General features: G+C 35.1%; 3 protein-coding genes across 4 annotated transcripts; 1 reads left to right on the top strand and 2 right to left on the bottom strand.

Annotated features, from left to right (window-relative positions):
- The first annotated feature begins 2081 nt into the window (after window positions 1–2081).
- On the top strand, window positions 2082–11204 carry LOC126716141 (uncharacterized). Of its 2 annotated transcripts, none has more exons than XM_050417172.1 (5): window positions 2082–2361; window positions 3591–3860; window positions 9029–9265; window positions 9732–9949; window positions 10927–11204. In XM_050417172.1, exons 2-5 carry the CDS (start codon window positions 3612–3614, stop codon window positions 10943–10945), a joined length of 723 nt encoding a protein of 240 aa, XP_050273129.1. In that variant the 5' UTR covers window positions 2082–2361; window positions 3591–3611; the 3' UTR covers window positions 10946–11204. The 2 variants fall into 2 exon arrangements, with proteins under 2 accessions (XP_050273129.1, XP_050273128.1); XM_050417171.1 differs by lacking the exon at window positions 10927–11204 and adding an exon at window positions 10130–10638 and having other exon boundaries at window positions 2084–2361.
- A 259-nt stretch (window positions 11205–11463) lies between these two features.
- LOC126716140 (MLO-like protein 13) lies at window positions 11464–16524 on the bottom strand. Its single transcript, XM_050417170.1, has 14 exons — window positions 16318–16524; window positions 15479–15536; window positions 15092–15303; window positions 14501–14617; window positions 14283–14337; window positions 14092–14186; window positions 13075–13149; window positions 12902–12990; window positions 12764–12813; window positions 12642–12682; window positions 12279–12548; window positions 12127–12194; window positions 11971–12031; window positions 11464–11845 (listed from the first exon to the last, which is right to left on the bottom strand). The coding sequence occupies exons 1-14, from the start codon at window positions 16435–16437 to the stop codon at window positions 11573–11575; spliced, it is 1584 nt and encodes a 527-aa protein (XP_050273127.1). The 5' UTR covers window positions 16438–16524; the 3' UTR covers window positions 11464–11572.
- An 877-nt stretch (window positions 16525–17401) lies between these two features.
- LOC126716139 (endoglucanase 25-like) lies at window positions 17402–21886 on the bottom strand. The gene is made up of 6 exons (XM_050417169.1): window positions 21161–21886; window positions 20279–20589; window positions 19451–19912; window positions 18609–18744; window positions 18304–18476; window positions 17402–18179 (listed from the first exon to the last, which is right to left on the bottom strand). Exons 1-6 carry the CDS (start codon window positions 21537–21539, stop codon window positions 17778–17780), a joined length of 1863 nt encoding a protein of 620 aa, XP_050273126.1. The 5' UTR covers window positions 21540–21886; the 3' UTR covers window positions 17402–17777.
- Between the last annotated feature and the right edge of the window lie 1440 nt (window positions 21887–23326).

Genomic DNA, 23326 nt, shown 5'->3' with positions numbered 1-23326 from the left:
TCTTATCTTAAAATAAAATATTTTTGATTCAAAGGATTGTACGCCAAATATCAATGGATGTCTTTTTCTAAAAAATATATATGTATCAATAGATGTCTTGTTTTGTTTTTTTGAGAATGATATTTTCTCTTGTTTTGTTAATAAAGTGCAATTATCATAAAACTTATTGTCATAAGTTTGAAATACTATTATATCTATATTTTCAAAAAAAAAAAAAATCAATTTTAAAAGGAAGGGAATATTGTCTCATTAAGCCAACTAAATATACAAAAAATTGATCGTAGTTTTTGTGGAAAAAAAATAACGGGAGAAGTGGATACTAATTTGACCAAAACAAGACAACTATATAAAAGATTAGAAAGGCAATTATATTGTATCAACAACAAAAAAAAAGAAAAGAAAAAAAAAGACAGTTATACTATTAAAACTTTAATTAATAATAATTTTGGGATTTTTTTTAGGGGGGGGGGTTTGGGGAAGTAATTTGGGGGTAAATACTTTAACCTTAAAAAAACCTTTAAGGCTAATACATATATATATATATATATATATATATATATATATATGGGTAATTACATTAAACCCACCCGTGGTTTAGCCCGAAATCACTTTGCCTACTCATGGTTTAAAAAGTGTCACTTTACCCACCTGAGGTATGTTCCGCTTGTTTTTTGTAACCCACTTATGTTAAAATCAGGGGTAACTGGGTATTTTTGCTCAAATTTTATGTCTCTCTCCTCCCAAAAAAAAAAAAAATAGCACAAAAATGCAAGAGAAACAAGATCAAAAAGTGGTATTGGTTTCTCTCTTAATTCACATAAATCTTGAACATGAAGAACATACCCAAAAAAATAAAACCCAGATCAACCTACACAAATAACTGAACAATACAATATTGCCCTTCAATCAACCGAACAATACGCTATGTCTTGAATGAAGAAGCGCAGGGAGTGGTTTGTTCATGACCTTATGACCTAATGGAGAAGACAATTCATAGTTGTTGTACTTTGCAGAAAACTCGAGGCTTTGTCTCTATGGGCAAAAAGAAAAACCATCCCATTAAAACACAGTGAAGCAAAGAGGTTATGATACAAGAAATTTTGGAGTTTTCCCTATAGAAAAAGGAAAAGAAAGTTTGGATTTTTGGGATTTTAATCTCCCACGTAATAGGAAAAGCCCAAGAATTTATGCTAGCCATACTGCTGTGAAGTTGGAGACCACGCCTAGCCACTTCAATATAGAAAGAAATATCAAACCCTCGTCCAAATCCGGTATTGGGGAGTAGAGGTGGGTTCAAATGAACTTGGATCTAAAGGGGTTGGGATCGTTGTCCTCAGCGCTAGCTTCCGGGGAAGTGGCAACCATTACAAGAGGTGGATTTTTCTTTTTTTGAAAGATCCAAGGAAGGTTTCAAAACCCTCCCTTTTGATCTTGTTTCTCTTACATTTTTGTGCTATTTTTTGTTTTTAGAGGAGAGAGACATAAAATTTAAGCAAAAATACTTATTTACCCTTGATTTTAACAGAGGTAGGTTACGGAAAATAAACGGAACAAACCTCAAGTGGGTAAAGTAACACTTTTTAAACCACGGGTAAGCAAAATAATTTCGGGTCAAACCACAGGTGGGTTTAGTGTAATTACCCCATATATATATGACAAGACTTATGTATAATATTTAAGTACTGTTTCTTAGGTTCTCCTCTTAAAGATTCAGCCATGTGAATTTTTTCTTATGAGATAAAAATGTATTTTTTAGCTAAATAATCACATGGCTGAATCTTAAGAGAAGAACCTAAGGTATTGTACTTAAGTTTTGTCCATAAAATAATAATAATAAAGAAGAGAAATGTGAGTTTTAGTTAGGGTAAAGTTTTTTATTTATGAAATTAAAAAAAAAAAAAATGGAGTTCCAATTCCGCGTTTTATTAGTTTTTTTATTTATGAAACTAATAAAATTCAAATGATATTTAAAAATAAATAAATAATAAATGTTAATGTTATTAAAAAATAAATAAAATACTAATAAATAAAAAAGAAAAGAAATAAAAAGAGGAAAACGTGAAAGGGTCAGGTTGGGTGGGCGTGGGGGCACGCGGAGAATGAAACGGGCAGGGAGGGACAAAAGAGAGACAGAAAAAAAGGAAAGGAAAGGAAAGAAAAGAAATTGGTTATCGGTTGGTTTGGTTTTGGTTGTTGAAGTTTGATTCAAAGTTCTGTTTGCAAATTGCAAGGCAACACAACCACCTGTTCTACTTCTACACCCCTAATACTCCTCATACTCAACTCAATTTGGTGGCGGAACCCCAGCGGCAGACCTCCTCCACCAACTCCTCTTTCTCCGTTGGGAATCCTATTTCCAAGGTAAAATTCTTTTTATTCTTTTTTTTTTTTTTTTTTTTTAAGATTTTGAGTCAGCTAGTATTTGTTAGTCTTGTTTCTATTCTTAGCAGCAACAAAACACATAACACTAATCTATAAATAAATTAAATACTAGGAGTTGAAGTTGTAGACGACGTTGGAGTTCATTCATTCCTTCCTTCCTTTAATAAAACAACCCACCCATTATTACTTACTTACTTATTATCATTTGGAACACAACGCTACTTTGGCCGTTCGGAGGATTAGGATTTTAGGATAAAATTCATTACGTTTTCTGCATTATAATCACCACCACTATACATACTGCAGCTATCTCTTTCTAATGCAATAATTTTAGATCTTGCATTACTTTTTTTCCCTCTCTCTTTTCCCCCTTCAATTATCAAAATGCTTACAAATTACCCTAAATGACCCACCTACAACCCTCTTTTCCCTTTCAATTCTCTCTTCTTTTCCAATGAAAATCCATTGTATATACATAAATTTTTGCCAATTACTGTAGTGTCTATCACCATCACCATGCCCTTCTTACACTCCCAAACCTAATCTGCATCTATCTACTTTGTTTGTTGTTCCAAGGAATTTAATTAATCATATAAGTATAAAACTCCCTTTTAAGCAAATACTACTTACTGTCTTACCTGTGGCTGTTACTCAGACTGCTTTATTTTTAGTCATACAGTGCTACTTGATCTTATCTTCTCTATGGATTTAATTAAACCTTCAATTACTACTATCTTACCTTTGGCCTTTTCATCAGTACTACATCTACATGGTGAATTGAGATAATAAGCTTACTCTTGTCTCTGTTTTTTCATTTACTTTACTGGTAATTAGATTGTGACCGATTGGGAAATCGATTAGTTTCCTACCAGATCCTTCACATGTTTTATGTATTCACACTTTGCCACCACCTTTCACATAAACAGTGATATGAAAAGTATAGTTTAAAGTTGGAAACAAAGACTTGTCTGTTTAAAAATGATCTAACATTGCATGTGATGTGAAATGGTGTTACATACATATAGTTTTCAACAAGATGATGTTTGAGTATTCCACTTCCCACATTCCCTGACATGAATCATTCAGGATTCTTAACCCCTTGTGAAACTTTTGTGCTTTTTACATGACTAATTTGCAAGTACTTTCATTTGTTTATTATGACACTTATGCTTCCCCCTATTTATTTATTTATTTTTTTAATTTCTTAGCCTTCTGAGTTCTTGATAAAGATGACAAGCTCGTCTGTTGAGTTAGCAAAACATGCAAACTCTGGGCATCATGTGAGAGAGAACAGTGAATATACAAGACTGGTCATATCAAATGAACTGCATTCAGTGGAAACTGATATCTTACAACCTCAAGCTGAAGCTAGGACTAAATCTTTCATGTGGTGGATCAAGGCCTTTTTATGGTGCATGGTAGTGATAATATTTCTTTTCATTTCCTGGAAATGGGGAGTTCCATTTATTTTCCAGAAGGTACTTCTTATTCTCAATTTTATTTTTTTTATTTAAATTTGTTTGTACTGCAACTGTTTTAATCTATATTTTTTTAAATCTATTTTATTGGGTGAGAGCGGCCACAGGGGTCGGGGGGGGGGGGGGGGGGGGGGAGTTGATACTGATAATACATACCTGTGCTGACACTCCAATTCAGCAAATATCTCTTGAGGCATTTTATGATAAAAGTGATAGTTTAATTTGGATTTTCTTCGAAGAATTTTGACAACTTCTCAGTATTCTGATAATCTCACTGCTCTAATGTTGTTAACAACTGGCAATAATATGTATGACTAAGACAGCATAATGTACCATGTTAAATTCAATGCAGTAAAGAATCTCAATGGAAATGACCTAATGTTTGATCTCATCACTTTGTGCCCTTGATCATCACTCATCACCATGTTGTTTTTTTTTTAAATAAATAAATAAAAAATAATTTTTTTAATTAAAACTCAAAAATCAAATTTATCTGTAAATATAGTTTTTAAAATTTGCAACAGAATTTTTTTTTTTTTTAAATAAAAAAGTGCAAAATATAGCATTATCATAGTACACAAGGTGTATACCAAAGCATGGCAACGAAAACAAAAGGGTGATGGCGGAATCATAACATGGTTAAAGAGAGGATATTCTCTTTGGAAGCCTAAGGTTAAGGAAAAGCCCAAGAATGAGTGTCCATGGTAGTTAATTAAGTTTTTATATTTCATTTGGTTATTCTTGAGTCAAGGGTGTTTTAGTAATTTTACAATTGTTGGGTATGGGCCATAGTTATAGGCCATGGGTTTTATTAATGAGTCTTATTTAATCATGGGTCTTTATGTATGGGCTTGGGTTTAATTTATTAGGGTTAAATAGTAGTCCTTGTACTATTAGGAATCCTAATACTGCTAGTACAAGAGTCTTTATATATATATAGGGTGCTCAATGTATTGAAGGGGTAGAATGAGTGGATTAATAAAATTGAGTGTTTTGAGCAATATGCATGTTGGCCCCCTAAACAGCCCTAACTTCTCTCTAGTTCTTCTTCTTTCTTACCCTAAACCCACCACAACTAAACGTAGACAAATCCGTAACTTGTCCTGCATCAATTTGGTATTAGAGCGAAAATCCTACCACAAGTTCTTTGTGAAAATCTTCTTCAGGCAACTGCTTGACAGAGTTCATTAAAAATAATAATAATAATAATAATGGTGACTAACGCAGAATTAGAGTCTCAATTCAAAGCTTTTTCTCAAGATTACAAAGGCACAAAGAAGACTTTTAATCTGTTATGTGAGAAGGTGAATTCCATTGAGACAAAATTGGAAGACTTATCCTCCATGAGAGGTGAATTCAATAAGCTGTCTGCAATCGTTCTTAGCAAATTTTCTGCTGAAACCACCTTTGATCAAGACCCCAAGTTCCCCAAATCAGGTCCAAGTACAGCCCCTGTATTCCCCTCAAGTTCAATGCCTTTTTCTTCCACAAATTCCTTTGTTCCAAGCACTAGTCAGGTGCACCCACAGCAAACACAACCCAATATTGTTTTTCCTCTTCAAGGTGCTGGTTATATGGAAGGGAATCAGCCTTACAATCCATCATCGGTCCGTTCTTATGGGGAGCCTCGATTAATGGATGTGGATAGAGGTGTTAAACTAGAAGTTAGTGATTTTTATGGGGAGGGCAATCCAGAGGTGTTCTTTGATTGGCTACATAGTATTGAAAGCTTTTTCAGATGGTATAGCTTAAGTGCAGAGCGAAAACTCTTTTTTGCGGAAGCTAAACTCAAAGGGACAGCTAGAATATGGTGGGAAAAGTACCAACAAACTCACTATATTGCCATTCGATCGTGGGAAGGCATGCGAAGTGCTATGACTCGTTACTTTATACCACCTAATTACAAGCAGCGAGCCCACTTACAATTTACACAGTTGGTGCAAGGAAGTTATTCAATTGAAGAATATACCAACAAATTCTATGGCTTGGCTATGAGATCGGGATTCCCATGGAATGAAGATGTGATGATTTCTATGTATCGCCAAGGTTTGAATCCTAATATTTCTTTGGGTTTGGCTGCAAGTCGGCTTTATACCATGGCAGATGCAATTCAAATTGAATACCAAATGGAAGAGGAGATTAAAAGAAGGCCTTAATGAGAGCTCCAGTGGCAAGCAATATTAGAGGTGAGAGAACATTTGTGGATGTTAATTTGGAGAAGTCTATTGATAAGTATCAAATGTAATTCTTATCAACCAAACAAGAATGTTCGTTCTAATACTTCTACATCACAAGGGAGTAGTTCTAATTCTACAGCAAAGTGCTTTAATTGTGGAGGTTTTGGCCATATGTCTTTTCAATGCCCTTCAAAACTAGTTGCTATGCTTGAAAAGGATAGTCCTAGTCCAAAGGCAATCATGGGATCCAAGCAACTCAAAATTCAAGAAGAGATTTGTGAACCTCTCAATGCTAACCTGAAGTAGAATGTTGAAGACCCAGATCTGTCTGATGTGGGTATACTGAACTTTGACGACTTAGATCTTAATGATGAGGGTATGCTAGGCATCATTCGTCCACTTCTTACAGCATTTAACCAAGATGTTCAAGTGAATGAAGATTGCTATCATAGGGGAAAGGTTTTTCAAACTCAAGTTAATTGCAAGAAACAAATATGTTCTTTGGTAATTGACACTGGGAGTTGTATTAATGCAATATCTGAGGATGCAGTGCAGAAATTGGGATTAAAAGTAGAGCCACTCCTGAATCCTTATTATGTTGCATGGGTCACAAACACAAAGTTGAAGTTTGATAAGCAGTGCCTAGTCACCTTTGAAATTGGCAAGCTTAAGGAGACTGTTATGTGTGATGTGCTGCCCCTTAAGCCTTGTCACATAATTTTGGGTCAGCCATGGATATGGGATTGCGATGCCCACCATGCTGGACGTGCCAATACTTATTCTTTTGTTGAAGGCAACAAGAAGTACACTCTCACGTGTGCAAGAGACATGCCAAACTTAAAGTTAAAGAAGAGTACCCTCCTTATTCGGAAAATTGTGCCTTCTGATGGCATTCTTGGTCCAGCTCCTAACTCGACGGAGTCAAGCTATTTTTAGAGGGGGAGAGTTGATGGCGGAATCATAACATGGTTAAAGAAAGGATATTCTCTTTGGAAGCCTAAGGCTAAGGCAAAGCCCAAGAATAAGTGTCCATGGTAGTTAATTAAGTTTTTATATATTATTTGGTTATTCTTGAGTCAAGGGTATTTTAGTAATTTTACAATTGTTGGGTATGGGCCATAGTTATAGGCCATGGGTTTTATTAATGAGTCTTATTTAATTATGGGTCTTTATATATGGGCTTTGGTTTAATTTATTAGGGTTAAATAGTAGTCCTTGTACTATGGGTTTTATTAATGAGTCTTATTTAATTATGGGTCTTTATTTATGGGCTTTGGTTTAATTTATTAGGGTTAAATAGTAGTTCTTGTACTATTAGGAATCCTAATACTACTAGTACAAGTAAGAGTCTTTATATATATATATATATATATATATATATATATATAGGGTGCTCAATGTATTGAAGGGGTAGAATGAGTTGATTAATAAAATTGGGTGTTTTGAGCAATAGGCACATTGGCCTTTGTTGTTTCTTTCTCTTTCTCTCTTTTCTTTATTTTCTCTTCTTTTTTTCTGGGGTTACCGTTCACGGTTACTGTTCACACAGCCCCTAAACAGCCCTAACTTCTTTCTAATTCTTCTCCTTCTTACCCTAAACTCTCTCTAATTCTTCTTCTTTCTTACCCTAAACCCACCACAACTAAACGTAGACAAATCCATAATTTGTCCTGCATCAAAGGGACTGAAGAAAGAAGAGATTAAGATCTAAAAAAACAAGTCATCTACAAAGTCCAAAATGCTAATTGTGAAAAATTGAAGGAATTGGAAGTCCACTCTTTTAATGTCTTGAGAATAGATAACTCTTTTCTTTTGGAACTATGTATTCCACTCTTTCCAAGTATACCACACAAGACATGACAGAGCTATCATCCAAATTCTCCATTATTGAGCTTGCCCAAGTTCCCTTTCCAAGAAGCCAACATATCAATTACTGAATTGGACATGACCCAAGTGACACCAAACTAACATGATAGTAAGTTCCACAACTCCTTAGCAATAGGACAATGAAGAAGAAGATGAATTAAGGACTCCCCATTGAATTTACACATATAGCACCAATCTGCAGCTATTGTCTCCCTCTTTTTTCAAATTATACATTGTCAATATTTTCCCTAGTATTACTTATCTAGGGCAGTGTCTATTACACATTTCTTGTTACACAGTGTACACACATTTTAGTTTTTGAACTAAAATTGTGACTTCAAATGACAATTTCAATTCAAAAAATAAATTATGCATGCAACAAGGTGTGTGAACTAATAATTACCCTACTTATCAATGCACGCAAACACTTTTTTATTTTGATAGGTAATAAGACTTTTATTGAATGAAATGAACATCGTGCTCACGATGGTCACACACACACACACACATATATATGTGTATGTATGTATATATTTTACCTAGTTTTGCAGTCCATGTAAAGAAAGCGGCTCTAGGTAGAACTCTAACTTTCCAAATTTTCTCCAAGAAAAAGGGGTAGCTCCCTCACCCCTATCCTTTGAACTCTATAATAACTTTTTACTTGAAATCCATGCTTTGGTGCTGGTAGCCACACCAATCTATTAGTTCCATCCTAGTCAATCTTAACTTACATATAATTCATCTTAAAATTGCTATATTCTGTAAATAGACTTGTAGAAAGGAACAATGCAGAGGGATAAATTTAAAACGGGCATTAAAAGGATCTCTACTCTTGCATAAGTTTTGAGCAGTTGAGCTGATATTTTGGCATTGAGACATCACCATAATCTGCAAATTTACTACATACTGATTTAGCTTCCATGAAAATTTTCAGATGCCCTGTTTCTAGTTTCAACCTTGCCATGTAGGCAAGTATCTTTTGTCGATCATGCTCTGTTCTATATAAACAAGAGAGGATATATTTAAAAAATAACAAAACTTTACCCCTTATGAAGTACTTTTGCGATGTGGAGACTCTACATTTTGCTTAATTTTTATCCTAAAGATTTATCATTTTCATTGTAGGTTCTCATCCCTCTCATGCAGTGGGAAGCCACTGCCTTTGGCCGTCCCGTTCTTGCCCTCGTGCTTGTTGCTTCTCTGGCTTTTTTCCCTGTGTTCTTAATCCCTTCTGGCCCTTCAATGTGGTTATCTGGAATGATTTTTGGATATGGCCTTGGATTCGTTATAATCATGGTTGGAACAACCATTGGGATGATCCTTCCCTATTTGATTGGACTATTATTCCGTGATCGCATTCATGTAAGTTTCTTTCTTGGTTTTAGCTTAAGATAATTTAATGAAGTGGGCAATTGTTTTTAGGCTAAATTGCATTTTACACCCTCTAAGTTTGGGGGTTGTTTCTAAATTAGTCCCTCAAATTTCCAAAACTTCAATTATACCCTATAACAATAATTTCAATGTGCCCCTTATGGTTTGTCACATTTTTGCCATTGACTTGCTTAAAAAATGGGTTTTTTTTTTTTTTTTTTTTTTTTTTTTTCTTGTCCAAAATGACATTGCTTTTGGGTGGGATAATGGCAAAATTCTAGCAGATGTTGATGGAAGGGCATATGAACATTGTTGTAATACTTGAGTGTAAATTGTGAGTTTTCATAATCAAATTATTGATCTAGAAGAGATCCCAAACAAAGAGGGTTTAATAGAAAATTGCATTTTAGCCTTATTTTATTTATTTGTCCTTCATATTTTCTTCTTACTTGTGCAGCAATGGTTAAAGAGATGGCCCAATAAAGCTGAAATGATTAGACTTGCTGGAGAAGGAAGCTGGTTCCATCAATTCAAAGTGGTAGCTCTCTTTAGGGTTTCACCTTTTCCCTACACAATTTTCAACTATGCCATTGTGGTAACAAGTATGAGGTTTTGGCCCTACTTATGTGGATCAGTTGCCGGAATGGTCCCTGAAGCTTTCCTTTATATCTACAGGTTTGTGCTCTATATTCCTAATATGATTATTTTGCTGTGATCATTGCTCTAAGAAAATAAAATATGAAAACAGAATAGATTTTCCTCTTCCTGTCATTCAGTTGATGGATGAAGCTGTAATAAAAAAGAAGACTGTCTTTTGATTGGTAATTAAATTATGTTGGCTGTACTTATGTGCAGTGGTCGGTTAATAAGGACATTCGCAGATGCAAATTATGGAAGCCTGCACCTGACTACAGTGGAAATCATATACAACATTATCTCCTTCATTATTGCTGTCATTACCACAATTGCATTCACTGTGTACGCAAAAAGAGCTTTAGATGATATTAAAAAGGCTGAGACTAGTGGGGTAGATGCCTCTCCCTCTGACCTTGGCAATCTCGAGATGGGGAAGCTCCCTCTTGAAAGACCTAAGTAGCTTTATTTCTCATCCGTTTCTTTATAGCCTGGATTCTTTACGAATAGAATAGTACTGTAAATATTGGGATTTACTAAGAGGGCAGGTTCAGATTTTCTTGATCCTTGTAACTCTATTTTTTTGGGACCACAGGGTTTATCTTTGTAAGCACAAAAACTGTACACGCAACAACAATAATAACAACCAAGCCTTGGTCCCAAAATAGGAGGGAAAAAAAATGATTGGTTATGTCATATAAGAAATGCTAGACACTTCTAGCTTGTCAGTTTCTTATGCATGTTCTTAGTTACCATCTGTGAATATGAGAATTAACTTCTGCTTGTTCAGGTAGTTTGACGGTAATTACATCACTGTCCTAGACCTTAAGCACTATGATGTTTTGTTTCATATGGATTTTTAATTTTGCATTATGTTGTGCACAAACAAATACACAAATGGTGCAGCTTTGATGCTTATTTAACAAAAATATGGCCCCTTTTAACTTTGTAGGCTAAAAATGTATCTATTCGGCTTGTGCCTATAGCTGATCACAGCTTTCAACTATGATCCATTTCAGGGTTTACTTTACCGGGTAGATGGTTTTGCAGCTTAACTGATTCTGTGTATGGTATTGATGATCCATGTTAAACAGTATATTGTATAAATGTCGGGTTAGAGAGTCAGCTGAAACAGTACTGAGTGTTTGAACTCTGGACCATTTATTTCACTTGCTGTTGTATACTTGTATTTCTAGTCAGTTCGTGTTAGCAACAGGAACTTATAAAACCATATAGAACATTATAGATGTTTCGTTTTCATTTTTATTTTTATTTTTTTGATGCTGATTTTCCTCAATTATTTGCAGTAGTTTTATTTTTACTAGCATTTGTGATACCCCAAATTGTGCAAATTTGATTTTTTGAGTGTGTTGTCTGGGCATGTGTTGGACCGAATTGAATAATTAAGAAATAGACAATGAGACAAAGCCAAGAGGGGAATCTCACTTTGGATGTTTAATAAGTGAATCTTAGGTTATAAGTAATTACGATGAATTCCAATTGCCACTTGATTGGTCATTTTGGGTCTTAAGTGTGGCTAGCACTTTCCTTGGGTCATGGTAAATGGTATCAGAGCAAACTTGATTTCTTTTATTGTTGAAAAGCTACATCCTTTTTCATGGAAGAGAAGAAACAATCTAATGTCCTTGATACCTTTGAAGAAAGTTAAAATGATGTAGAAGGCAGTTGTCCTAACGAAGGAAGCTCTGTTATTGATGTGCTAGTTTCTTCAATCACAACAATTGCTTGTTCTGAAATTTGACCATTTTGGGGTGATTCTTTAGCCATTTTTTGCATCTGTATTTGACTTTCTACAGTTTGGTCCCCTGTTGTTCCGACTCCGTGCTTCTTTTTTCCCCAATGACTCATCTCTGCCCATTGTGCTATTGTTGATGCAACATGCTCTTCAAACATGCCCCTTTTGAATGCGCTACCCATCTTCAAGCAGTCAAGCAAGTATTTAAAAAGTACATAGAGAAATGAGTGATAAGTTCAGGTGTTAGGTGAAGCTTAGATATGATTCCAACAAAGAAGCGTATCTGTGATTCTTTATATTATCTAACCTGGGTCACAAGAGCATACAAAGGCATGGTGCAATAACTGCATAGCACTTGAACAACCACACTGCATAAGGAAAATATTAATTGAGCATGTGAATGATGGGAGGCACACAGGCTCGCTAAGATAATATGTTCCATATTCTCTCCCCAAAGTATTACCCCATAACAAGTCTTGTGATAATGAATCCTGGTTTCTCCATGATGCATGAATTGAATCCATATGTGCACTGCATAGTAGTATATTTGATTACGTAAGAATGTGGTTGCATATATGCTTTTGAAATTGATTATGTACCATTTAGCTAACTCACCAAGATCCAGAAGAAGAATGCAATCTCAAATGAATTCTGAAACAAAATGAAGTGAATTAAGTCGAGAACAAGGGCAGGCCTACTAAACCAAAAGTGTTTATCTGAAGGCTTCACTCTAGTTCCTGCAAGGTCTTTTGCGTTCTTCTCCACAACATTATGCACTTCATGATTGTCTATGGTCATCTCTGTTACCTGTTCCTGTTGTGCTTGTGCTTCATGAGCCAAACGGGTGATTATGTGTTCTAACTTAGCACCCACAAAAAGTAGCAGCTGTCACTCCAACCAACTCAAGAATAAGTCCAAAAATGTCATTCCATAAACAAAGACAATTAATTTTCACTTGGAAACAACAAAGCCACTTACAATCACTGGCAAAAAGGACAACCAAAAATACGAGTGCCACCCTGCATGTTCATTTCAGACGCAAGTAAGATATGAAATTCCAATTATGAAATGAGGTGAATCAATCAAGATTTGGAAATTACCTGCCACATTCAGTAGCAAGAAAACCACAACAAACAGCCATAGGTACCAGCTACAGTTGACAACGTTTATCTAAAAAGTCAAATTGAATCTTGGAAAATAATTCAATAATTAAATTTAAACCTCTCTTTGAGTTTTACCTTATGCCAACAACTTTTTTGAAATCAACTTCAAGTGTCCGCACCATGTATTTGTGAAAATCAAATGTAGTATTTTGTGGGCAGTGCTCCTGCAAGGAGAAAACAAGGGTAAATGGCATATGAAACAAAATAGATACGCATAATTTGGTACATAGAAATGATGCAAACCTAACCTTGATGAATCCTAGTCGCAGTGCAGCGTAGTCTGACTTGGTAACAGAACCACGAAACTGTTTGAAGAATGATATCTACCAATAAATATAAAAATCTGGGTGTCACCACATTGGATATAAGCCTTCATACCAGTAAAACATATAGGAAAAAATGTTTTCAACCATTTTATAAACACACATAATTGCATGCAAAGTCATAGAGCAGTACTTTAAACTCAAACAGAAACAATACACTGTTATGTGCAATATGATGGATTTATTATGAATAATTAAATAATTGGAATTGCCCTTGTTTCATTAGGTGTAGTTGAGCCCTATTGTTTACAAAGACATGCACAAAATCTAGTTGAGTTGTTCTTCATTTATGCACAACACTGTCCTTTTTTCTTTCTTTCTTTTTTTTAATTGTCTTTTTAGGCATTTTTGCCATACATGTAGAGATCTGTAATACTCTTTACAACATTGCTCATTGTGTATGCATCAGCTTGTTGCTCGTTGCCTACCTTTGTGTGCATTTGAAAGGTACCTTTGTGTTTAATTATGTAATAGAAATGTAACTGTAATTCATGAAGAATAACAATCCATTATGTTTTGGCACCAGATAATTCTGTTTTGGTTTGTGACTGCATGAATCGTGAAGCTAGACTAGACCATCCATTGACATCACATAAACCATGAAGCTAACAGATGTGTAGATAGATTGACAAAGAGAGGAAGAGAGCAATCAAGCAACATGGAAGAATTACCCCTAAGGAATGCCCCATGGTCTGCTAATTTTGAACAAACGCTCCTAAAAATATTAATAAAACTCCCTCTTCTTCAAAAAAAAAAATTTTTTTTTTTTAAAAACTATTAACTTTTTGCATAAATGGAGATATTTATGACTAATTTAGGGATATTTTGAAGTGCATGAGATAAGCTTTGAGTTCATCCACTTAATGAAAGGAAAACAATTACAGTTACCTTAAGACTGATAATTTGAGAATTTAATTATTGCATAGATAGGTTCAAACTCACCATCCAACTTACGACTGCTGCCTTTCTCCAATATCCTTGTGCGCGTTGTTTCAAGAACTCATTGTGCTCATGAGCAAGAGTGATCTTTGTTGGATCTGCACAAAATATTAAGAACTCATTCATGCATCCTAAACAAACCAAAAACGTCAAAGACCATTCAGGGACTTTTTAAAAATTCTTGTTCATGTTACCCCTTTCTGAAATTTCTTGCCTAATTGAATCCTCCCAGACCTTCCATTGGCGTATCTACATATGTAGAAGAAAAACTATATAAATTATGAAACACTTATTTATCCAATTTCCATCAACAAAAGCATAAATGGTGTAAAAAACTTCTTAACTGAAAATCTAACCCAAAACATATATACATTTTCAATGGAATCAACAGTTAGAGGCATCAATATATTACCCTAACTCCTCCAAGGAACATTGTAGAGACACAGAAGATCACATGAACAACTGCCAATACAAAGATGAAAATGTGTAGTTGATGCAATGCTTCCAATGATAACAATGGAACCTTCCCCTGAGAGAGAGAGAACCAATTATGTAACAAAAAATCAATTGAATATCATCTTCAATAGATAGCATATACAAATGTTTGTTTGGGGTGGAAGATCCCATACCTTTTCCATCTATAAGTATCATTTTCCCTTCCTTTTATTAGTTAGCTACCTATCCATGTATCTTTACTGTATTCTCTAATGACTAGGTGGAGTAATCCGAAATTTTCCCAGACCCCCATTGTATGGCTACACCTGTAATCATGTGTACTTGCAGCGAAGGGGTACATATTCTTTATTTTTTTATTATTATTATATGTCTGTATGTATGTATCACATTTTCATTACTTGTTCATGGTCATTTATATATAGGGCAGCAATTTAATTACGATAAGTCTAAGAAGTGATAATAATAATAATAATAATAATAATAATAATAATAATAATAAAAGGCTAATGTATAAAAAATCAGTTAAAATTACAGGACTATGATATACCTCATGGCAGTGCCCTGAATTAGTATCTTCAGACAAAAGCTGTCGCCGATTGTTAGTAGCTAGATTAGAGTAATGTTCAGAACCATTGGAGGAAACAGCGCCCCTCTTGCATGGAAGCATGGTAGATGAAAGATGAGTTGGTATGCATATGCGACTTATGAAACCTTGAAAGACCGTTAATAGAAGGGAAATGAACCCTAAAAGCATCAGTTCTGCAACAACAACAAAATCAGTAGCACATTGATTAGACTTTGCAAATAATGTAAAAATTTAGGCATGGTGAATTTGCAAGGCAAAATTAATCATAAAGTGAAAGATGACTAAGATTGCAAACTTGGCTTTAATTACTCTTAATAAAGTGAGAGAGAGAGGGAAAGAGGAGCAAACCTTCCTTTAATTTTGTTAACGCTTCATATAGTTTATCTTGACCATTACGCTCCAGTAACTGAAATGCAAACCAATGCAACAAGCAGCAAAATACTTAAAAGACTCCCCACTATGCATCAAAAAATATTCATTATAAAATCATTCAATAAAATAAAGTTCGTTTCCATAATCAGAGAAAAAAAATGTTAAAGGGCCAGTGCAGTTGTGTTTTAAAAAGAAATGTTCTTGAGAACCTGTTTTTTGGAACAAGCACACAGCAATTTTTTCCTGTAAAGTTATCATTAAGAGGTGCAGTGCATAATACCATATTAAAAAAAATATATATATATATATATATATATATTTATATATAAAACTATTTTTAAAAAAAAAATCTCTCGATTTTGTCAAAAAGACCATCTCATCTTATGCTTATTTAATTTAGAACTAATAATAAAACTTATGTTTGATAAAAATCTCAATGAGGGCTATCATTGTAAAGTCAAAACTGGATCAGTGAAGCAGCTGAATTTCTAACTTCAATAGTGAATCAAAAGCTAACTCTGGAGAACAAGAAGAAGAAAGGAATACAGAAACAACTTTATTGGGTCAGAATGCAACCAACAATTTTAGTAGAATTTGAGCAAGTTCAATCAAATTTGACATGAATAAAGCAAGTCAGACTAGAATTCCAAAGCCTAGAAATGAGAGAGAAATTTGGCCGGGTATTTTCCTGCCAAAAGCCAAAGAAAGATCAATCCACGAATATAGAGAAGGCCAGCAAATTAAAGAGGTACTACATTACTATATATGCATTATAATAATGATGTTACTAGGTTGTGACAGAAGAGTTTGAATACCTTTCCAAGTCGATGAAGGCCACGCTCAGCACATAAAGATATTAAAACAATGACGGAGCAGACAATGGCTACTATCCATGTGGGTGTATACTCTAAGGAGCTGTTGAATTCCGCTTCCATATCTTGGTAATGCAGTTGACAACGTGATAATGCGGTGAAGTTTGTATATATAAGACAGATCACAGATGGCTGTGGTGTGGGGGCAAAGAAAAGAATATGTAATGGAGAAGACAGATGATGACAAAATCAGATTATTTAATGGTGAACATTTTAAGTAACGCACAGAATCTACCATGCATGGAAAAGAGGACAAGTAGCAATGAGGTTCTTGCCTTAAATTCTTAACTTCTATCCCTCCTACTAAAAGCGAAGAGCCAGTTGAACAACGTAGAATAACAATTTTCCTGAAAAGAATTACTTGAGATGTTCATCTAACAGCACTGACGAATCTATCCTGTTATTGTCAGCCAGCATATGGCAAAGCTAAGAACTTTATAGTACTGTTGACCTAAAGCTCTACAACTATCCTATCCCAGTTTTGGGAAATATGTACATCTATCGCCAGTGAAAACACAGGCAAACGAGGATGCCAATTTCTCCACAAAAAAATAAAAATAAAAATCACCAAAAGAAAATCTATAAGCTAGAACGCTGGGAAAATGACTATGACCGTTGTCAAACTTTTGACCTTGTCTCCCCCCAATTTAATCGGAGCATTGTTGAAGCAAAGCTTGGTTGTTAACAAAGTACCAAGGTTTGGAAACTATAGTAACGCAAGCAAGTCCCATTGAATCAATCCATACGGTTACAGTATACAGAGAAATTAATTCACCACATTTAGAATGGCTTTTCAATATCTAATATTATTCTAATAACGTTGTTTAAGTGTTGTAGAAATACATACAGGTGAAAAAGTGTTGTGGAAATACATATTGTGATGTTTAAACAACGAAAATTGTTGTTTAAACAACACAACCAAACACCCCCTAAATCCATATACACCATGCAACAACACAACATAGAAAGAATACTACATGAAAATTTTCAAAAATAAATCCGAAAAAGCAATAAAAAAGAAGAAAGCTACAAGGTAATCGTGGGACTTCCAAGTGAAAATTTATTTGTCAACAAATCTCAAACTGTCAACTTCTTGTGTTTAAAGAATACATGATGGTTTCATACATATATACTACATATATCACAACCCAAAACAAAGACATTCATAAACATTAGTGATCATCAATTCTCAATGCCGGTCTTTAGTCCCCCAACCAGGCCCCAGTCCATTTTTAGGAAGTCTGTCCTTTGCTTTCTTATGCGCATCTCCTTCCTCATCTTTGCATTTACTTTTTACCTTGAAGGTGACACAAATTCCAAAAAAACTATTACTTCCACCAAAATCATCTATTCGTAAGTCATACAGCATACTTCACAAAAAAGATGAGCACCGACACAGCCTCTCATGGTTTCCAAGGTGCTGGAGGTGGTGGTGGAGTTGGAAACATGGGAGGAACCGAAGAGAAAATGGTGTTCTTATCAATCCCAGTAGTCCTGTCACCTGACAAAGCCACAAGTGCAGCAACTAAACCAGCATTACCAGCAAGGGTTGGTTCGGTGTAATTGTAGTTTGTACGCACATCATGGAAACCGTCATGCTTGTCAGGGCCAGCAGCCATAGCTCCAACAAGTGTATTTGGGTTTGGCTTTGAAGTGTCCCTCCATTTCCATCCTCCTTTACAGTTATACTTGATCTTATTCTTAGGGATAGATGCACCTCTATGGTGGACGTGTTTTGGATAATGATTACCAAAACCCACAATGTAGCTCATCTTCCGAGGATTTTTGCCGAGGATGTAATCAATCTGCCAGAACATCACAGTAAAAGATGGAGTTATTTGCCATCATGTATTGGCAGTAATGTATTATCATGTGAGCAGACTCAAGTCCCCTAGACTGCCGTGCTGAAGGGATTACAACATCACATACCTGTGTTTTGGCAAAATCACGCAAGACCTCAGTTGAATAGAAATTGGGTCCACAGTACCATCCAGGTGTATCTGCAGCCTCAAGATAATCACTGTACAGCGTAGCTAAAAAGGCTGCATTGACTACATACTGAAGAGGTTGAGGCCTTCCATGGTTCAATTGAATCAAGCCACCTGCAAGAGGTCACCGAAATCAGAGCGACATCCCCATACATACATTAAACTAGATATAGAACAAAATAAGACCAATAGAGTCCACTACCCAGATGTAAGATCAAGGAAGTATGAGCAGATTACGATGCATACCTTTGGTTCTATTGAAGCTAGTGAAAATTGGAAGGTATGAGCACATTACGATGCTAGTCTGATTGTGGAATGTTCTTAAAATTTCCTCATATGGATAGCCAGGGCTTAAGAACAACCGCAAACGGCTTAGAAGCACCTAACACAAGATAACAAGCTTATGTCAGAAATGATCCACATACGGCTAGCAAAATCAAAAGTAACTAAGGTTGTAAAGTTCTTAATCCAATGTGCTTATACATCACTGGGCGTCCACAAACAGTGCAACAATATCATTGCAATTTCAAAATCAAAAAATAGTCAAGCTGGTTTTCAAAACATACAAATAAAATTATCATAATCAGACATTATCAGCATAACATCATGTAGAAGTACCTCTTCAGAGAAATTTGAGATAATGAAGATTTAAAATTCATCTTTAAAAATATATATATATATATATTTTTTTTTTAAATCCAGTTTATGTGTACTGAAAGGTCTGCAGTTAGGGAAAACAACAATGTGGCCTGTGTTCACATACAAAACCAAACATGTATGGATTAGTATCTTTGATAAAAACACAATTATAAGCTGTAGAAACAAACAGGAAATCAAGAAACAAATATGTATACGCATAAACATATACATTACGCAAGAAACATGGTTAAAGTATGTATATGGGATATACAACCAGAAAAGCTTTATAGCACTAAAAACATGGGGCCAATACTTGAGAACAAAGTACTAGGACTTAATAATAGCTTAATTAACATAAACACTTAAACAGTACCATTTGAAGATAGTACAATGAAACCAATTATGGATATTCCCTCTGACATCCAAACACATCTATAATTAAAAATTACCTGAGCCCCAGCAAGCTTGTTGTCCCAGCTAAGCACACCATAATCAGGGCCTCCCCAAAAAGCTCCGGCATGTCTGGCTAGACCAGGTGCAGTGGCAAGCTGAAGATAGGAAGAATTCCCAGTTGCATAGTACAACCAAGCTCCACCCCATACAAACTCATCCCAGTAAATAGTAGAATTATAGAATGTAGCAGCTTCAGAACCACCAGCGCTGTATCTGCCCCTCTGATCTCTTGAAAACTTAAAGAGTGTTCTGGCTCCATGGACAAGTTTCTGTGAGTAGGCCTTGTTCTCTTTGAAAACAATAGATGCAGCAGCGAGAGCAGCAGCCATTTCTGCACCAAGATCTGAGCAGCTGGAACATGTCATTACAGGTCGTTTGTAATCAATGTCCTCAGGACGCATCCAGCAATAATGATCATTAGAAGCTGTACTCCCTCCAGAAGTATCCCCCGACCCGACCTATCAAAAAAGGGGACAAATTAATACATTTAATTGCCTACTTCACAGGAGATCCAAAGACAACTTTAACGATAGTTTGATAACATATCACATGGCTTAATCATGGCACCTGGCAAAAAAAAAAAAAAACATCTAGAGAGTAATATACAAGTTCCTAAATGCTTTGAAAAAGTAAATTCAATAATGATGGGATCTAACCCATAATATCGAGAAAAAAAAAAAACACCTTGGTTCCTCCTAGATATACAGAAATGTAGAGTAGCAGGTTCAGACAAAGGTCACAAAGCATAAGGCATAATAAGCAGTAATTATATAGTTAAATGCAATGAGCAAAGAATTAATAACATAGTGTAGTATACTATATACCTGCGCAACAAGGGTAGTAATGGTATCTGCAGTACTATTGAATGTCTTGAGAAAATAATCAGTTCCCCACTTAATAATTTCTTTAACATGGGTGAGCTCTCCAGCATCTTCATATTTTTGTCTGTATTCAATAACACTCCAGCTCAACATGGTGATGGCAAAGGATTGAGGAAAGTTGAACTTGATAGCATCTCCAGCGTCATAATAGCCACCCACTAGATCCTTGTAAAATGTTCCGGATTGGCCTTTGCCATCATTTAGACAGGAATTACCCCTCCATGATACATTATTGTGCTTTGGGAGTTTCCCAGCTGCAATTATCAAGTTAAAACCCTTAAGAAATGAAGGATCTTTGCATTTGGATCACTAATGGGGACAGTAATAAAAATTCTCTAAGAAGGATTTGAGGTTTTTTTACTTTTGATATTTTTACCATTGTTGCTACTTAAATCTTAAAAAAAAAAAAAATAAAATAAAAAACATAACTGCTAACAGAACATATTTAGTATACAGATTTGATTGGGCTATGCAAAAGAAACAAAATTATTGCTTTGTGTGTGTGTTTTTAATTAATGGGGCATGTGAAGGAAAGACTTAATCAAAGTCTCTTTTTTTCTGTGATTAATGTACATAAAAATAGAGTAATTGAATAATTTGAATTAATAAATAAAGTATGTATCTATGTCTGATGTCTGATGTAGTAATTGTATTGTGAAGGTTGATAATTAAAAAAGGGAAAGGGGTCAGAGTCAGAGGAAGCAAAGAAAACAAGAGTGAAGAAGAGGGTGGACTGGTTTGAGTAGTAGAAGAAAGAGTAACATTAAAAAAAGAAGAAAGGGGAGTTGTAGAGAGAAAGGGGGGGGGGGGGGGGGGGGCGCTTACATTTTTGAGCATTGAAGAACATGAGAGCCTTATGAAGAGCAAGGGTATAGTTGTCAGGAGGAGGATGGGCGTGTCGGTGGCGTGGGACAGTCTTGACGATGAGGGTGATGAAACCGGCCAAGAAGGCGGAGACGACAAGGGTACCGACAGTCCAGACGAAGATCTTGCGACTAACAATGATACAGCCGAGATCGACGTACTTCTTCTTCTTCTGCTCGCCGGGGCCAAGCAGCCAGCTCTGCTGGGTCTCGTCCAGAGGGCGAGAGAGAGCAGCCCTGTCGAAGTCCTGAAGGTTTCGGCTGCGGTCATCGTCGGTGGCAGAGTCAGCAGCGTTAATCTCAAGGGGACCACCCCATGGATCCCTTCCGTACATGCTCATTTCCTTTCGAGATCGAGATCGAGATCTTATCGAAATCAATCAGCTCCTCCACCCAAAGAGATGGGTAGATCTGAGAGTGAGACTGCGTAATTGGAGATAGATAGATAGATAGATAGAAGGGAATAGGTGTAGTACTAGAAAGAGAGAGAGAGTGAGAGAGAAATGTGGAGAAGAAGAGAAGAGAGAGAGAGAAACAAAAAGTAAAGAAAAAGAAATAACAATTATATGACTATATATCACGCTAAGTAAAATGCTGCTTTGGTTGGAACTGTTGGAGTCTCTAAGAAGGAAAGGAACCCAACACAACACAACAGTGTGACAGTGTGTGTACTGTATCTGTAGTGTGTATTTGTGGGAAAGTACTGCCTACTGGGAATGGGAAGGTGAGAGGTCATGCAAATAATAATAATAATGTTGTAATGGGTTGGGTTTGGGTATTTAATTAGTTTTTTTTTTTTTGAGAATCTATTTACATAATATTTTAATAATTAATAATAGTACAATATAGGAAGAATATTATTGTTAGCAGGACTAGTAGTCGTATATTTTCGGGTGTGGTGGGTGGGTGACGGTGGTAGTCAATAATTATGTCATTCTTATTATTATATGATTCTGATTCATATATCATGTGATTTTAGGGTTGCTTTTGATTAAATTTATATGGTTTGATGACACTGACCCCTCCACTAATCGACAACGACACTCCGTCTAACTCTTAACTTCTTAACCTCTCTCTATTCTCATCTTTACTGGTTACAACACATGAACAATGCGCAAACAAGAAATAAATATATAAAAATCCTGTTTAACTCTCAATCCATTGTTTAACTACTACTACTACTGCTGCTGCTACTAGTTTTGATTTTAAAGCAAAGCCCCATTCTAGAAGAATGAAAGTAACTCTTTTTTTTCTGCTGAAAAGAACCCCAACCTCTCTCTCTACTCTATCCTCTTCCATAATTTTACTAATCTCTCTAATTATCAACAACCTACAACCCTCTTTTTAATTTTTTATTTTTGTTTTTCTTCTTCAGGATTTTACATATATACCCCCAACCCTTCTCTTTCAAATTTTCTACCTAAATGCTTGCCGACACTTAAAGACACACCCACACCCACTAATCTAATTGCTTGCTTGCTGCTGTCAGCTTTTTTTTTTTTTTTTTTTTTTTTTTTTAATCTTAGCTGTCTCTTAGTTGTATATGCTGGGGTCCATTTTTAGCCTCTTCCCTTTTTATTTCCATTTTGGCCTTTATATATAACCATTCGCACACCCACGTATAGGGTGGAAAAAAAATAATATATATATATATAATTATTTCTAGACATGATATAGCCATTATTGTTTACAATTTATGTATATGATTTGTTTTCTTTAAAAATTAAACCATTTCTAAAAGTAATTTTTATCTCTCTTTTTTTTTCTTTTTTTGAGAAAGATATCTCTTTTTTTTATAAATATATAATTTTAACTTTTTTTTATTGATATTATTCATTTTTGAAGTGACCAAAATAATCAAATTGGACCGATATAGACCAAATGAACTAAACTAGACCGAATTGGACTAAAGTGACCAATGTCGAACCATAATTAGTAAACCCAAGTTAAAAAATTAATAATAATTATCTATATATAAAAAGAGCCAATGAGTTAGTGTTATAGTACTATCGCTACAGTACTTTATTTTTTCAATTCTTTTTTTTTAAATGGTACTTGCTACACAATACTTTGGTTTGTTAATATTGCCTCTGTTGAACTTGCTTATATAATAATAATAAAATATTAA

The sequence above is a fragment of the Quercus robur genome, chromosome 2 (assembly GCF_932294415.1).
Source record: "Quercus robur chromosome 2, dhQueRobu3.1, whole genome shotgun sequence".
Taxonomy (NCBI): domain Eukaryota; kingdom Viridiplantae; phylum Streptophyta; class Magnoliopsida; order Fagales; family Fagaceae; genus Quercus; species Quercus robur.
Note: the sequence above shows the minus strand (reverse complement) of the source record. Positions and strands in the feature narration are given on the sequence as shown.

Excerpts from the sequence above, each read along its gene's own strand:
- LOC126716141 (XM_050417171.1), top strand. The coding sequence starts at position 3,612 with ATGACAAGCTCGTCTGTTGAGTTAGCAAAACATGCAAACTCTGGGCAT. Across the intron at positions 3,861-9,028 it reads TTCCATTTATTTTCCAGAAG|GTTCTCATCCCTCTCATGCA; the intron begins GTACTTCTTATT and ends TTTTCATTGTAG. Across the intron at positions 9,266-9,731 it reads TATTCCGTGATCGCATTCAT|CAATGGTTAAAGAGATGGCC; the intron begins GTAAGTTTCTTT and ends TTACTTGTGCAG.
- LOC126716140 (XM_050417170.1), bottom strand. The coding sequence starts at position 16,437 with ATGGAAGCGGAATTCAACAGCTCCTTAGAGTATACACCCACATGGATA. Across the intron at positions 15,537-16,317 it reads GCCTTCATCGACTTGGAAAG|TTACTGGAGCGTAATGGTCA; the intron begins GTATTCAAACTC and ends TTTGCATTTCAG. Across the intron at positions 15,304-15,478 it reads GTTAACAAAATTAAAGGAAG|AACTGATGCTTTTAGGGTTC; the intron begins GTTTGCTCCTCT and ends TTGTTGTTGCAG.
- LOC126716139 (XM_050417169.1), bottom strand. The coding sequence starts at position 21,539 with ATGAGCATGTACGGAAGGGATCCATGGGGTGGTCCCCTTGAGATTAAC. Across the intron at positions 20,590-21,160 it reads GTTCTTCAATGCTCAAAAAT|CTGGGAAACTCCCAAAGCAC; the intron begins GTAAGCGCCCCC and ends TGATAATTGCAG. Across the intron at positions 18,745-19,450 it reads ACAAGCTTGCTGGGGCTCAG|GTGCTTCTAAGCCGTTTGCG; the intron begins GTAATTTTTAAT and ends ATCTTGTGTTAG.